Source organism: Protopterus annectens, chromosome 4.part0 (genome assembly GCF_019279795.1).
Source record: "Protopterus annectens isolate FY-2018-M chromosome 4.part0, PAN1.0, whole genome shotgun sequence".
Lineage (NCBI taxonomy): Eukaryota > Metazoa > Chordata > Ceratodontiformes > Protopteridae > Protopterus > Protopterus annectens.
The window spans coordinates 226,896,412-226,913,300 of record NC_056733.1 but is presented as its reverse complement, the minus strand read 5'-3'; the positions used below and the strand labels follow the sequence as shown (position 1 = coordinate 226,913,300).

General features: G+C 44.1%; 1 protein-coding gene across 3 annotated transcripts in view; it reads right to left on the bottom strand.

Moving 5' to 3' along the window:
• Nucleotides 1–16,889, bottom strand: part of GPS1 (G protein pathway suppressor 1) — a 2,619,406-nt gene that overhangs the window by 280,985 nt on the left and 2,321,532 nt on the right. For all 3 annotated transcript variants that reach the window (XM_044068228.1, XM_044068227.1, XM_044068226.1), the window contains exon 12: nt 4,287–4,424. In XM_044068228.1, coding sequence (XP_043924163.1) covers nt 4,287–4,424 — 138 coding nt within the window. The remainder of the gene's footprint in view (nt 1–4,286; nt 4,425–16,889) is intronic.

Genomic DNA, 16,889 nt, shown 5'->3' with positions numbered 1-16,889 from the left:
TAGGCAAGGTTCAGCTGACAAATTCACCATCGTAACAGGAACAGGCAAGCAAAAACTGAGGGTGATGCTACTAAATGCTAGAAGTCTAAATCTCAAAATGCACTCACTCGAGGCACTCCTTAAAATGCAGAACATCGATATCTGTGCAGTGACTGAGACCTGGTTCAAGGCTCCAGAGAGCACCCCTGCACTACCAGGCTATAACTCATACCACACTTTTCGGCCATGTAAACTGGACCAGAACACCAAAGGCGGAGGTGTGTCCGTATTCATTAAGGATATCCACACCACCAGGCCAGTTGCTCAGCATAATGCAGCTGAGGTTATCCAAGTGCAACCAACTCTGGAGAAATCTCCAATCCAAATTGTAGCTTGCTACAGATCACCCACCATGCCCCAGGATTCCCACTCCTCTTTTCCTGATGTACTGGAAAATAATAGGGTTCAACCAAACACCCTAATAATGGGCGATTTCAACTACCCCACCATTAACTGGGAAAACTACTCATGTACCAACTCCTTCGCTCAACGCTTTCTGGAATTCATAAACTCCAAGGCCCTGGATCAACTTATCCACACCCCCACCAGGGGCAACATTATCCTAGATCTAGTCATTACCAACATGAGTGACCGGTGTTCCACACCTGAAGTCAATGCCTCATTGGTCCGATCCGACCATAAGCTAATTACCCTAGATATCCACATCCTGCCCCCACCCCCCATTAAGGAAACCATGGTAAAAAATTTCTCCAAAGCCAACTTCATGCTTCTTAAGACAGAGTGGTGAACTTCAGGACACCCATGCAGATGGACAACACAGTTACGACTACTGAATCCTACACAATTGCACTTTATAAGCACTTACATGAGTGCATGGATCGTGCTATCCCAAACAGAACCAAGACACTATCCTCCAAAAAAAAGGAAGCCAATCTGGTGATCCCCTGCCATAAACAAACTGTACAACAGAAGAAAGAAACTGTTGCAAGAGAGAGTAAAATCCCATGAGTGGAGGAGCTCCCTGGTCAGCCTCAGTAAGAAGCTGTGATCCCTGATAAAATCCTCCAAAGCTAGTTACGAAAACAAAATCGCCACTGATTCTAAAGACAACCACAAAGCATTCTATAGCTATGTCAAGAATCTCAATGGCAACACTCAGATCTGCTCTGAGTTACAGCACAATGGCACTAAATATACAGACCCAACTGATATTGCCAACATCCTGGCAGATAGGTTCAGTGCTAACTTCACCCCCCCTCTCACCCCCTAAAGAACCCATCTCTATACCGGAAGAATGCAAAGTTACTGTAATCACGGCTGCACAGGTAAAAACCACACTCTCCAAAGCCAAGAACACCGCATCCATGGGACCAGACAACATCCCAGGCTGCGCTCTACACGAACTACAGAACGAACTGGCGCCCCATCTAAGTACCATGTTCAATCATAGCCTCACCTCAGGCTTTGTGCCTGCTCAATGGCGCACAGTGACAGTTATCCCACTCCACAAAGGGGGAGCCAGCATGGACCCTGGGAACTACCACCCCATTAGCCTGATGAGCCTGGTCTGCAAGGCCATGGAATGTATCATCATGGAACTTATAAACAAAGACATTGGCAATCTCCAAACTCTGGACCCCACCCAGTTTGGGTTTGTAAAAGGCAAACCTGATAAACTTCTTTGAAGCAGTCACCAAAGCCGTAGACAAGGGTAAGATGGTTCACACAGCTTATCTAGATCTTGCCAAGGCTTTCAACACCATCCCCCACTCTGGAATTATAGATAAACTCACTAAACTAGGTATAAATCCCTACGTCATAAGATGGGTTGCCAATTGGCTCACTATGACGGAACCCACACTGTGAAAGTAGCAGACTCCAAATCCAACTTCAGACCAGTGACAAGTGGAGTACCACAGGGTCGGTCCTGGGTCCTCTTCCTGTTTGGTATCTACTTCTCTGAAGTACAGGCTAACACAGAAGGTCTTTGGCTAACTAAGTTCGCAGATGACTGCAAACAAGGAGCCATAATCGAAACTCCTAATGATGTGGACATCCTACAAAAGGGCCTCACTGAGACAGATGCCTGGTGTCAAAGCCATGGCCTCAAGCTCAATGCCAAAAAGTGCATTGTCATCCCCTTTGGTAAAAACTCTGTACCCATGAAACTACAACATAGGTGGTAGTATACTTAACACTGAAAGTGTGATAAGAGACCTTGGGACACAGGTGTACAGTAGTCTCTTCCTTTGATAATCACATTGCCACAGTAGTCAGGAAATCCTTCTACATGGCACACCTCATCACAAAAGGTTTCTCATCCAGAAAAAAAGAGGTCATTGTTCCCATCTACTCATCACTCATTAGACCCATTATAGAGTACAACGCCCCTTTTGGTATGTACCTCACAAGACATCTACAACAACTGGAAAGGCCGCAGAAATACCTCACAAAGAGGATCACTGGCCTCAAACAGATGCCCTATGCATTCCGTCTCAAAAAACTCCAGCTTTACTCCGTCGCACATCACCTACTCAGAGGTGATCTCTGCCTAACATACAAAGCTATGTCAAACCCAGAGCTGTTGGACATGCTCCACTTAATGAAATCCCAATCCCTCCGAGCTACACGCTCTAGGGACCTAAACCTTGTCACCACAATAAACAGAACATGCCGGAGGTATAGATTCCCGTCCCAGAGACTTTCCATACTCTGGAATAAACTACCTATCTATATCAAACAAAGCTCCTCATTAGCACTCCAAGAGAAATCTTGATGACTGGATGGGAAATAGGAAATTCACCCCGGGTATCACCTCTGTGGCTCTGCTCGACAGTGGCACAGGAAAATAATTTTCTTGGGTGGCAAAAGCCAGGGTACCTTTTTGGCTGGGCTTGTACAGGCCCCAGGGCCGATAGCCTAGTACCTACCTATGAACCTATGAGAGATGATCAAAAGCATTTGTATGCCTTAAATGTATGAAGAGATTTTATACAAAAAGCTTTGTGATGTCCAGGATTTAAAATGTACTGAACATCTGTAAAGCTCAATTTGCATTTAACTTTGTAGCGACTCATGGCAGATGAATTAATATTTCTACTTAAAATTGTTTTATATGGATGAAAAACTACTTGTGCCAAGTAAAAACAGAATGAGCACTTCCATTGTACCAGGAGCACTCATTTTTTTTTACACACTTCAAAACAAAAAACAATTCACTTTCAGAGATCATGTTATTAACTCATGGGATTGTGTACCTTCCAAACTGGTAATTTAACTCACTATCCATTCAGAAGAGTAATGTAGATGAACTGGTCAAGAATAGTATGCTTAAGGTGAAGGATTTTGGATATGTGCTTGTAGAAAGCATATCAATGGTTTAGAGTTAGGTAAACAACCACACTAACACTCATAAAAGCAAGCTCAATACTAAAATTTACTTCTAATGAAAGTAAAGTCCACATGGTGAAAGTAATTGAACTCAATGTGTTTCCAGACGGACTGAGGTAAAAACGGAGCAGTAAGGACATGACACTTTCCTTTTATGGATGTTACTTCATGGCAGTAGCAAACTAAGGCATGCCTTAGAAGAGTGTGGCAACCCCCTAACCTTTTATGGATGGCACTTCATCACCAAACTGTATGGTGTGCCTTAGAAGAATGACACAAACCCCCCCTTCTTTCATAAATGCTACTTTGTGATGGCACCAAGCTGTAACGTGCATCTTAGAAGAGTGTTCCAAAGATGAAGCAGCTTAGTGTCCTCTTCCATCTAGCTGCATTAAACTTGGGACTGTGAAAATAATCACCAATGGTAGGAAACAAATGAGAAGGCAGTGGGGCAACACATTCTTATGTAATGACAGATGCTAAAAGGAACACTCAGATCTGTAGTTAATGTAAGCAACTTCCACGGCAAGAAAGACTGATGTAATGATGTCGGCAGCCTTGATTTATAGAACTGATGACCTGACATCAGACCATAGGCGACAGCAGCTGGAGCACAAAAACATTGACTCTGGTATTTGGACCGTCCGAGGGCTACCACAGCAGGGATACCCCACAGGTGATGACTGCAACAGTGAAACACAAAGAACATTACTCAGATATGAAATTAACATAAGCAACTTCTTGTACAACTGCTGAAGACTGTCTCAGAGTGAGATGACTAAATCCAATTTCCAACACAAATTAAGGATTGAAATGTGTCCAAACACAGCCACTTTGTACTGAAAATATCAAAAAATATTAGAACAAAAATTAACTGTCACAACCTGTAAACTCACCTTGCTGTGTGAATCAATCCTAGCATTGATTAACCCTTCCAGGATCAACTGGGTCAGCTCATCTTCTAGTGCTCCTACTGTTGTATTAAAGGAGATGGCCATTTTATTCATATCTGCTGAAACATAGGGGCTAAAGTACTGCAGGTAGAGAGAGAGAGAGAGAGAGGGAAAAAATTAAAAGTCTAAGCAATGAGTAAATGTTACATTTCCTACAGGATCATCTGTGCTCAATGACTTACTGCAGTCATTCCCTGATAACAGCTCAATTTATCTAACAATGTCTCTTCCAGAAGGGAGAAACAAGAGCTTCTGACAAGAAACAAGGCTGACCCCCACAAAAAATACAGACTTCACAGAGAAAGCATTAAAGCCAGAAAAAGAAAGACAAAAACAGATAACCAAGTACTGTAAGGCAGGAGCAATAACTACTGCACCACTAGGTTACCCTTACAGCTTTCATTTCAGTTTTACTGAGCAGAACGATGAGATGTACCACTCAGAAGCACAGTAGTAAGAATCATTTACATTTAGTAATAAAAACAGCAAAAATAGATAAACTATAACATTATAAAGAAACTACATTAGTTCAATTAAAGTGAAAATAAATACAATGTAAAAACAACCATACATCCCACTAACAGGACTAGCAGCACAATGCTATTTAGATAACCTTACCAGAGTAAAGCTGTGAGGAATACTGGGATTGACGCATGTAGTACATGCTTTCACTTTTCACCTCAGTGTTGTAGCAATACAAAAATAAGCAGCATGTTTTTAGTTTCTCAGCTGATTTGAATGGGATTCACAGGTCTTTGGGTATTTCTTCTTTACCGATCAAAACAGGAGACATTTTTTGTAAAATCCCATGTTTGAGAATCTGTGTGTGCTTGTACTTATGCATTTCATGACATAAAATGTGTGTTGCCAGAGGAGGCTCCATGGCGCTAACTGCAACCAAGTTGAACAGAGTTTGATTACTGGCTCAGGTGCTGGATGGGACTGAGAGGCTTAGCCAAAATGAAAGTTATGTAGTTTTACCATAACTTTCCATCTGTGTTGTCCATTTTCATTCGTCTTCAATGAATGGGTTTCGATCAAATCCTTGGATCCAACTCGGACACTTTTCAGCTTCTACGATCCGACTGTCGAGCTTCTCCCTTACCCATAATGCCCCTGATCACTGCATTATCTCAGTTCGAGTTTGCTGTTATTATACAATAGCACAGGGAAAAAAAATTAAAATAACTATGACAGAACAGTGACAGCTGAAAGATCAGGTGCTCAAACAGGAACAATGGCTCCTAATAACTGTATTAGGTCACTCCCAAAAACATGGATAGGGGGAAGGTGGGAAGGAAGTTGAGGAAGAATGAAAATGGAGAACACAGATGGAATGTTATGGTGAGCAAACAACTTTTATATCTGATGTTATCATTTTAATTCATTCCTCAACAAATGAGACAGAGCCCCCAGCTACAAATCCCGTGGGTGGCCCTCATGGAAGGATATTCCAGAGCACCGCAAACCCGAATGATGCTCTGTTCCTGCAGATAATGTCCAATTTTGTAATGAGAAGCAAACGTATGAGCATTAGACCAAGTGGTAGCTGGACAAATATCAATGGAAGCTATAGCCCAAAAAGCAGCTGACATAGCCAGTGACCTGGTTGAATGTGCCTTCGGTTGTTTTGGTATGACTAGGCCTTTTAAAGAATAAACATGTGAAATACAATCTGTTAACCATTTTGCTACAGTAACTTTCAAAACTGGTTTTGCCGTCTCGGTGTTAGAAAAGGAGGCACACAACTGATCTGTTTTTCTAACCTCTTTGGTTCTATGCAGGTAAAAATGAAGTTGTCTATGTACATTTAAGAGATGAAGGGTATATTCTTCTTTATTTTCAAAATTTGGAAAGAAAACTGGTAGGTTAATGACTTAATTTATGTTTGATTCAGATGCAGAGGCCACTTTAGGCAGAAAGGAAGGATTAGTGTGCAGGGAAACCCAATCCTTATGAAGAAATAGATATGGTGGTTTTGCAGAGTGTGCTTGGAGTTCTGAAACTCGTCTAGCTGCAGTAATCCCCAACAAAGACATTTTTCCAAGATAAAAAAACTTCCTACTCTCCTAGAACTAAATACGCCATCACTGCCTCCTACAGTTCCCACAGCTATATTGGACTATTTGACCAACTACGTAACAGTTACTCTATGCTACTCTTTTTTTTTTTTTTTTTTTTTTTAACAAAAGTGTTTAATGAACTATACTGACATATTCTATCATTGTTAACCTTTTCTTATATTTACTTTGTATTCCTATGAGATAATCTGCAATGTATATGTGCAATGTGTACTATGTATTTGTATTTTTCTGGAGCTTTTCTCCTCAGGACTCCACTGAAAAAGAACAGTTGTGTACACTTACCATAAATGTAGATGTTCGAGTGTATTGACTGTTGAAGTCATCGCATTTGAGTTATCTCTGCCAGGGTAGCCCTCAGGCGGCCCGAATACCAGAGGCTTAGTATTTCTGTGTTGGTTGCCATCGCTCCAGGACTGACGTCAGGTCGTCAGTGGTATAAAATAAGGCAGCCAATGCCATTACATCAGTTTTTCTTGCCCTGTCAGGAGTCCCCAAGAGGGAGCTAGGTTATGGTGGAAGAACACCAGTAGAAAGTAAATACCAAAAATTCCTTGTAAGGAGAGAGAGAGAGAGACAATGGGGATGGAGGGAGGGAAACCAGGACTGCAACAGTGAATACACTCAAATATCTACATTTATGGTAAGTGTACACAACTATACTATGTTCTTCATGTTTCACTGTTGCAGTCATCACATTTGGGTCAATTCCCAAAGCTGAAGAAAAGAGTGGAGGCAGTCAAGAAGACTGGGGGGGGGGGGGCTGGCTAGGATGCCCTCCAAGACTGCAGTGGCAAAGCCTGCCCTGGATTTGGAGAAGACAGGCTGGTGGTAATGCTTGAAGGTATGAACAGATGTCCATGCTGCAGCCTCCAGGATGTCCCTGGTGGGGACCCCTCTGATGAAAGCTGCAGAGGTGGATGTTGCTCTGGTAGAATGTGTCCTGACCCCCTTGGGGGGAGGTTTCCCATGCTGCTTGTAGCAGAAATGGATGCAGTGTGCTATCCATTTGAAAATGGTTTGTTTGGATATGGCCTTGCCCTGTGCTCCTGCAGCAAAGCTGACTAACAATTGATCAGTCTTTCTAAATGATTTAGTCCCGTCTAGGTAGAATCTGAGCTATATGTGCACATCTAGAGAGTGCAGAATCCTTTCCCCCTTGTTTTGTGGGTTAGAGAAAAATTTGGGCAAATGAATGGATTGGTTGAGAGCCACACTGGACACCACTTTTGGCATGAAGGATGGGTTAGTCCTGAGGGAGACCCTGTCAGCATGGAAAATGATGAAGGGCTCTACAGCCATGTGAGCTTATAGGTCGGATGCTCTTCTAGCTGAAGTGATGGCCAGAAGCAAGGTTGTCTTCCAAGAGAGAAACTTTAACTCTGCTGAAGCTGCTAGTTCAAAGGGGGGCAAGGTGAGCTTTTCCAACACAACGTTTAGGCCCCAAGCTGGAGTAGGTGCTCTTCTGGTGGCCTCAAGTTGTTAGCCCATCGTACGAACTGTTTGATGAGAGGGTGGGAGAAAAAAGGTGGCTCTGTGTTGAAATGAGCAGAGATGGCAGAGGCATGAAGTTTAACAGAACAGAAGGATAAACTCCTGTGTAGTAGGTCAGACAGATATTCCAGGATGAGAGGTAGGGAGGGTTGTGCTGTTCCGGCTCCCTTAGCCTGTATCCAGGTGTAAAACGTTTTCCACTTGTCAGCATACAACTTTCTACTACTAGGACGTCTGGCCTCACGTATAACATCTAGAACTTGTTTGCTTAGATTGGCAGCTTGTGAAGGGGTCAGGGAATAAACCCGGCTGCCAAACTGAGGGTCTGCAATTGGGGATGCATGAATTCTCCATTCCTCTGGGTCAGGAGTGTTGGGATCTGAGGGAGATGCCATGGTGGCAGGGGTGACAGGCTGCGCAGCAGTGAGTACCAGTGCTGGCATGGCCAGTCTGTGGCAATCAGGATTGTCCTTGGTTTTTCCTCCCTTATTTTGAGCAGTACCCTTGAAATGAGCGGTAGAGGGGGAAATGCATAGACTCAGAGGTTGACCCACAGGAAGGATACAGCATCCACTTAGAGAGCCTGGTAGGAATTGTGCTAACAGGTGTAGTTGCATGGCTGAGGCCGTGTGCCAAAGGGTCATGGCGAGCCTGCACAGAGGGTACGAGTGATTCCATCCCTGCTTGTTGATATACCACATCACAGTGGTGTTGTCTGTCTTGATCGGTAGAGGCCCCAGGAAAGTTGTGGTCTGAAAGCTGTCAGAGCGTGCTGAACAGCCAACATCTCTTTTTGGTTGATGTGCACATGTACTTGATTTGGGCTACATTGACCCTGAATACACCTGCCATCGAGGTGTGCACCCCAGGCATAGTCTGATGCGGCTGTGGTGAGGGTCTAGGTGGTGTGGGGTTGTGAGAAGGGAAGTCCCTTTTTGTAGTAGTATGCTGCTGCCCACCAAAGAAAATTTTTCCTTAAACAAGGTATCACTGGTATAAGAGTTTCCAGGTCTTGGGATTGCTGATACCAAAGGCTTTTTAGGTACCATTGTAGTTTCCTCATATGCAGTCTGGCATATGGAATGGGTAGAATGCAAGACGCCATCAACCCCAGAGCTTTCAGAATTTTCCTTGCAGATAACTGGGGTCTGGTGGCTAGCTGAGCGAAGTAGGCTGTCAGGTAGGTTTGTTTTTCTTGTGTAAGGAATGCCATCTGGGATGCTGTGTCCAGGCTTGCTCCCAGGAATACAATTATTTTGCGTGGGTACTACTTTGGATTTCTTTTCGTTGATAGTATACCCCAGGGAGGTCAGTAGGTCCTTTGCAAAATGTCAGGTGCTTTAGCAGCTTTTCCTGGCTGTCTGCCTGAATCAGGCAGTCGTCTAAGTATGGGTAAATTGGAATATTTCTTTGTCTGCAAAAAGCAATGGTGGGAGCCAGATATTTTGTGAAAACTCTGGGAGCAGTGGATAAGCCAAAGGGAAGTGCAGAGAACTGAAAGTGCAGTGATCCTGCCCTGAAACGTAGGTATTTCCTGCAAGATTCCCTGATTGGGATGTGTAGGTAGGCCTCTTTTAGGTCTAGGGTGGCTAAATAAGCATCCTTGGGAGAGAATAGGTAGAAGCTGCTGGAGGGTAAGCATTTTGAATTTTGGTATCACCAGAAAGTGTTTAGAATGGATAGATAGAGGATGGGGCACCATGTGCCCTCTTTTCTGGGTACCCGGAAGAGTCTGGAGTAGAAACCTTGGCCTATCTGTTCTGCAAGAACATGCTCTATTGCCCTCATAGAGAGCAGAGAAAGGACTTGCTTTCTGGCCTGTGCCCACTGGTTTGTGGGAAGATCTGGGAACCATTTTGGGGTTGGTAGAGTGTGGAAATAAAACCTGTCTCCCTGGGACACTATGTTGAGGACCCAGTGGTCGTTGGTAATGGTGGCCAGGTGCTTGCGTGGAAGGACAGTTTTCCTCCTAGGGGCAAGAACAGGTGGACAGAGGGAGGGGGGGGGTGGAAGTGTAAAGTCATTGTGAGTTCTTACTATGAGGGGGTAGCTTAGCACTCCCTGGTTTTGAAGAGGAGGAACTCCATTGCTTAGATCTCTGCATTCCCTAGGGCTGTTGTCTGGGGGGGCTTGCTTCCTTGGGGTCTGGGCTGGGCTGTGTTGACCTGGTGGGGGCAGGAAAGGACCAGTGCTTGGAGGGGCAATGCCTACTGAACCTTGGTGGCTGGACCTGTAAGAAGTCTAACTGCATAGATTTAGCTTTTTCTTCCATCTTTTTTAAGATCTACTCTGCCTTGGTGCCAAATAAGTTGTCTTTATGCAAGGGTGGGTCCAATAATTTGGATATGACATGGTCTGGCAAGGGCTGTTCCTTAAGTCAAGCAAAAGGACAGAACCAGTGACTGCTGCCATGCAAGATATTTCTAGGGCATCAAAACCACATTGTAAGGTGTGCTTAGTTACTTGACTTGCAGAATGCATTAAAACTCTTGTAACTCTATTTTCTGCACAAGCAGGAAAAGAAGATATTTTTTGTTTGAGGAGTTCCATGGTATGCTGCTGATATTTCAGCATATGGAACTGACAATTTAGTGCTCTAATAGCAAGAGTAGCAGAGGTGAATACTTTTTTACCCCATCTGTCTAATGCTCGGTAATCCCTATCTGAAGGGGTGGGATTCTTAACAGAAGTTGCTTTAATTCCTTTAGGTCCTTGAGAGATAACCTCGGGGTCAGCAGTAGGATTTTTGAAAAGAAATTTGAGAGAGTCAGGGACTCTGTAGTACCTATCAGGTTTTCTGGGAGCAGGGTGTCAGGAGTCAAACTTGATTCCATAAAAACATCATCCACAACATCCAGGACAGGAGGAATGGCCAGAGGTCTGTGCTTTGGAAGATCTAAGAAATCCCCGAGTCTCTTTTTTGACTGAGGGTAGTCCTGACATTCCCATTGGAAATGCTCCTTTAAAGTATGTAGGGTATCCCCAAAGATAAAGTCCTCAGGTGGGGAGGCTGAAGGGATGGATTCCTCTGCATCAGAGTCCTCATAAGCAGAGAGGGGTTGCACATCTTCATATTCAGATGCATTAGAGTCATCAGACTCCTGTTCAGATAAAACTACTTGGGACAATCCTTTCTTTTGGAAGGAGTAGCCTGGCTTCCCCTGATAAGCATTATAAGGTCTTCTGCCATTTTAAGCATTTGAAACCGAGGCAAGGAAGCAGGTGCCTGAGCTTGGTCGTCAAGTTGTTTGGGTGTGGATCGTACCCTTGGCCTTCGAAACTCCGTAGTTTTCGAAAGAACGGTAGACGCAAAATAAGTCGTCGGTCTGTATCGAGAATCGGTAATGCAAAGTATTTCCTTGGAAGCTGGTGCCTGCTCAGCGGCTCCAGACCCATCCAAGGTAGAGACATCCGCAGGATCCTTAGTCGATGAAGAGTCTTGCGGCATACCGCAGTCTGAAAGAGTCTCGGTAGCGGCCTGTGATTCCACAGAAGCGGGCATTAGGGGCTGCAAAAGCACCTCATTGAGGACCGGAGAACTGACGACTGGCTTAATGGAAGCGTCGTCTGCAGTTTTGGACCTGTGCGGTCTTGTCTCTGTCTTTATCCTTACGTTTTTTCTGAAGATCTGCTGTTGGATGGCTTACCAAAGCCATATCGGAATTGGAGGACTGAGAGTGAAAATATCTAGCTACAATAAGGGCCAGACAATGTATAGTTCAGATGTTGAACAAAGCACGACAGCGGGTGACGTCGTGGCCTGGGCCTAAGGAAGTGACGCAGTAAGAAAAAATCCCGGTGTGGTATTTGCTTTCCACAGGCGAAACAACTGTTAACTTTTTTTGACATCGGTTAGAGCAACTAAAAATGATCCCCAAAGGGGTAGTTAGCTTTAGAAGACTTCAACTTCAATTTGGAAATGAAAAACTCGGGTAGTGGCTGACCGGCACTCGTGTGAACTGCTTCAAGTTCGGGCTCCTTGGCAAGAAAGACTGATGTAATGGCGTTGGCTGCCTTATTTTATACCACTGATGACCTGATGTCAGTCCTGGAGTGACGGCAACTAACACAGAAATACTAAGCCTCTGGTATTCGGGCCGACTGAGGGCTACCCTGGCAGGAATAACCCAAATGTGATGACTGTAACAATGAAACACGAAGAACATCTGGCTCCTTGTGGCCCAATGGCTATCTTGGCAAATAAATAAATAAAAACTTAAGGTCTACTTTAACCAATGGGCTCAAATGGAGGTTGTACTAAAGATTGTAATACCAAAGTCAGATCTCTTATAATTCTTTCTGGTTGAAGATTTATGGGACAAAGAAAAGATTCAATAAACTGGAGAGGAAAGCCTGGAATATCTAGCCATCAATGGAGCTGTAGAAACCAAGTGGTCACTTTGAGACCTGCTATGGTCTGGATGAGTTATCCCTGCAGGATGTCACAGGAGATCTGGAGTGGGGATCCAGTGTCCAAGATGGAAGCACTAGGTGAGACCATACAAAAGGAAACAATATCTGCCAAGGCCAGAAGGGTGTAATGAGGATCACTTTGTACTAGGTGAGACCATAAAAAAGGAAAAGTACAGTTGTGTACACTTACCATAAATGTAGTTGTTCGAGTGTATTCACTGTTGCAGTCATTACATTTGGGTAATCCTGCTGGCAGGTTGCCCACAGTCGGCCTGAATTCCAAAGTCTTGGGTCCTGTGTCGGCCGCTGTCGCCCCTTCTCTGACGTCAGGTCGTCAGGGGTATAAAAGAAGCAGCCGACGCCATTTTCTTCAGTTTTTCTTGCCCCAGATGTCAGGTACCCCCTAAAAGGGTAGCCAAAATGTATATATATATAAAAATACATACACCAATATAAACTTTACCTTCATCTACAAGCAAATACACCACACAGGTTGTATAAATCAGAGAAGGAAAGAAAAGTTCCAGCAGAAAAAAGGGGGATGGCGGGTGGGTAACCTGGACTGCAACAGTGAATACACTCAAACATTTACATTTATGGTAAGTGTACACAACCGTACTATGTTCTTCGTGTTTCACTGTTGCAGTCATTACATTTGGGTACAGTCCCAAAGCTATGGTTGGGAGGCTGGGGCTAAACAGCATTAGGAGCGGCTATGAGGCTCTGCAGAATTGCAGTGGCAAAGCCTGCCCTGGATTTAGAGCAGAGTGGCAGATGACAGTGCTTTGTAAAGGTGTGCACTGAACTCCAAGTAGCAGCCTCTAATATGTCTTTGGTTGGTACTCCCCTGAGAAAGGCTGCTGAAGTGGCTGCAGCTCTGGTTGAATGTGGCCTAATGCCCTTAGACACTGGCTTGCCATGGTGTAAATAGCAGAAACGAATGCAGTGGCCTATCCACTTTGAAATAGTCTGCTTTGAGATAGCCTTTCCTTGTGATCCTGCAGCATATGCCACTAGTAATTGCTCTGTCTTCCTGAGAACTTTGGTTCTGTCCAAGTAGAATCTAAGCTGTCTGTGTATGTCTAAAGAATGCAGAATTCTCTCCTCCTTGTTCTGTGGATCTGGATAAAAAGTTATGTCTTACCCCTTTAAATGTTTAAGTATCTTGTTCCCTTTAATTAACTAATTGTTTAATTATTTTGATGAATATATAAGGAGTGGTTTTTGTGTAGGTATGCATTTGTCTCCATCTGATGAAGTGGTTTAAACGAAAACGCAGTGCTGGTGAAATCGCGTTAGTGGACTGTATAGTCAAACTTATTGTTTCTGCGTTTTATTGGACTGAAGAGTCGTTTTAATAAAGGAATTCGTGTGGATTACGGATTTGTGCCTCTTCCATCTGTTCTGTATTTTTGGTGTTCTGGATAAAAAGTTGGCAGATGAATAGTTTGGTTAAGAGCCACACTGGACACTACCTTAGGCATAAATGTTGGGTTTGTCCTCAGAGAGATCCTGTCTGGATAAAAGGTTCCGCAGCCATGAGTCCCTGTAGCTCTGAAACAAGTCTTGCAGAAGTTATTGCTAGGAGCAGAGCTGTTTGGATAAAACATGATAAAAGGTTCCGCAGCCATGAGTGCCTGTAGCTCTGAAACCTGTCTTGCAGAAGTTATTGCTAGGAGCAGAGCTGTTTTCCAAGATAAAAAATTTATATCAGCAGTAGCAGCTGGCTCAAAAGGAGGCAGGGTGAGTTTTTCCAAGACATAGTTGAGGTTCCATGCAGGTATTGGTGATCTCCTAGGAGGCCTTAAATTTCTGGCTCCTCTGACGTACTGCTTTAATAAAGGATGAGAAAAGATTAGTGGCTCTGTATTGTAATGAGCTGAAATGGCAGAGGAATGAATTTTAATTGATGAAAAGGATAGGCCTTTGTCCAGCATCTCAGTTAAGTATGGCAAAATCTGAGGAATATTTGGTACAGCTGTATCAGTTCCTTGTGCCTGGTTCCAAGCACAGAATCTCTTCTATTTTCCAGCATAAGATTTTCTAGTACTAGGCCTTCTGGCTTCCAAAATGACATCCATCACAGCTTTACTGAGAGGTGTGTTTTGTATGACTACATTATCCTCCATGCTGCCAGGTTTAAAGTACTGAGTTGGCTGTGCAGGATCGGAGTGTTTTGCTGGGACAGTAGATGAGGTATTTGAGGTAAGGTCCAAGTTGGGCATTGAGACAAGTTCCTAAGGATTGGATACCAGTACTGGCAGGGCCAGTCTGGGGCAATCGGTATCATCTTTGGCTTCTTCTGTCTGACCTTTAGAAGTACCTTGGGGAGGAGAGGCAGTAGAGGAAAGGCATATACTGATAGGTTTTTCCAGCTGAAAGATAGGGCGTCCACTTTCAATGCTTGTCTGTGATAAGTCCTTGTGCAGAATCTTTTTAGTTGGTAGTTGTGAGGGGAGGCAAATAGATCTATGTCCAGGCATCCCCATGTCCTTGTTATCATGCTGAAGACTTGTGGAGCCAGCTGCCACTCGTGGGGATCCATGAGGTTTCTGCTTAGTTCGTCTGCCAGAGTGTTTTTCTTTCCTGGCAGGAATTGTGCCTGCAGATGTACTTGGTAAGTCAATGCTGTGTCCCACAAAGTGATGGTTAGTCTGCAAAGGGGGTAAGAATGGGTACCTGCCTGCTTGTTTATATATCACATGACCGTGGTGTTGTCTGTCTTTATCAGTAGTTGTCCCGGATGAAGTAGGTCCTTGAAGGTTGTCAGGGCATTTTGAACAGCTAGCATCTCTTTTTGATTGATATGTAGATGCATTTGGTTTGAGGACCATGTGCCCTGAATGCATCTTCCTGCCATGTGGGCCCCCCCAGGCATAATCTGAAGCATCCATTGTTAGTGTCTGCCTGGCTGGGGGTAATGTGAATGGCTGTCCCTTGTTCTGGTGACAAGCCTTCGCCCACCATCGAAACTCCTGTTGCAGGCAGGGAATGAGAGTAATCATTGTTCCCAGGCTGTGGCAATGTCGAGTCCAAGCACATTTTAGGTACCATTGAAGTTTCCTCATATGCAGTCTTGCATATGGAATTAGTAGGATGCAGGATGCCATGGAGCCCAAAGCCTGCAGAATTTTTCTTGCAGATAACTGGGCCTTTGTTGCCAACATTTTGAAATAGGTAGTCAGTTGACTTTGTTTGTCTGGCATGAGATAAGCCATCTGGGAAGTTGTATTTAAGCTTGCACCCAGGAATATTATCTCTTGAGAGGGTACTAGTTTTGATTTCTTTTCGTTGACCGTGTAGCCCAGGCATGTTAGAAGTCTTTTCACAAATGCCAGATGTTGTAGAAGAATGTCCTTGCTCTCTTGCTTGAATTAGCAGTCGTCCAAGTAAAGATATATTTGTATTCCTCTTTGTCTGCAGAATGCAATTACTGGTGCCAGGCAATTTGTAAAGACCCTGGGTGCAGTAGATAAGCCAAAGGGCAGTGCAGAGAATTGGTAATGCATTGAGCCAGCCTTGAATCTGAGGTATCTTCTGCATGATTGTCTGATTGGGACATGCAGGTATGCCTCTTTTAGGTCTAAAGTCACAAGCCAAGCATTCTTGCCCAGCATGGGCAGAAGCTGCTGCAAAGTCAACATTTTGAATTTTGGTATATCCAGGAATTTGTTCAGAATAGATAGGTCCAGTACTGGTCTCCAGGCCTTGCCCTTTCTGGGTACCAAGAACAGTCTTGAGTAAAATCCTTGTCCCTGCTCCTGCTCTGGCATTTGTTGAATGGCCCTCATGTCCATGAGGGATGAGACTTGTTTTTGTGCCTCTGCCCATTGATTTTTTGGCAGATCTGGCCAGCCGTTTGCCTTTGGCAGGGTATGGAAATGGAACTTGTAGCCTTGTGACAATATATTTAGAACCCACTTGTCCTGGGTTATAATGTGCCAATTTTGAGAAAAAAGTGCTAATTTTCCCCCCTAAGGGTGCTGCTAGGACATAAGTGCTTGGTGCCGGCAGGGGGAAGTCACTGGGACTGTTTCCTGTATGGTTGTGATTTGTCTTCTCCAACTTTGGAGGTAGAAGCACCCCATTGCTTCGACCTGTATGAACCTTGCGCCTGGGATCTGCCTCTAGGGCGTCTGGATCTGCCCCTTTGAGGTCTGACACAGGAAAGGACAAATTCTTTGCAGGCCAGTGTCTACTAAACCTAGGTGGCTGTACTTGTAAAAAATCTTTGATAGTTTGCATAGATTTAGCTTTGTCCTCCATTTACTTTAACACCTCTTCTGCCTTAACACCAAGCAAAGTATCATGCTGTAAAGGTGCATCTAATAATTTAACTTTGACATGATCAGGCAGATTTTGTTCCTTTAACCAAGCATGCCTCCTAATTACAGAACCCGTAACTGTGGCCCTACAGGAGGCCTCCAAAGAATCAAAACCACATTGCAAAGTATACTTTCCAACTTGTTCAGCTGCATGCAATAAATCCTGCATTTCCTTGTTTTCTGCACATTCAGAGTTTAACAACATTTTCTGTTTAAGCAATGCCATGACATGT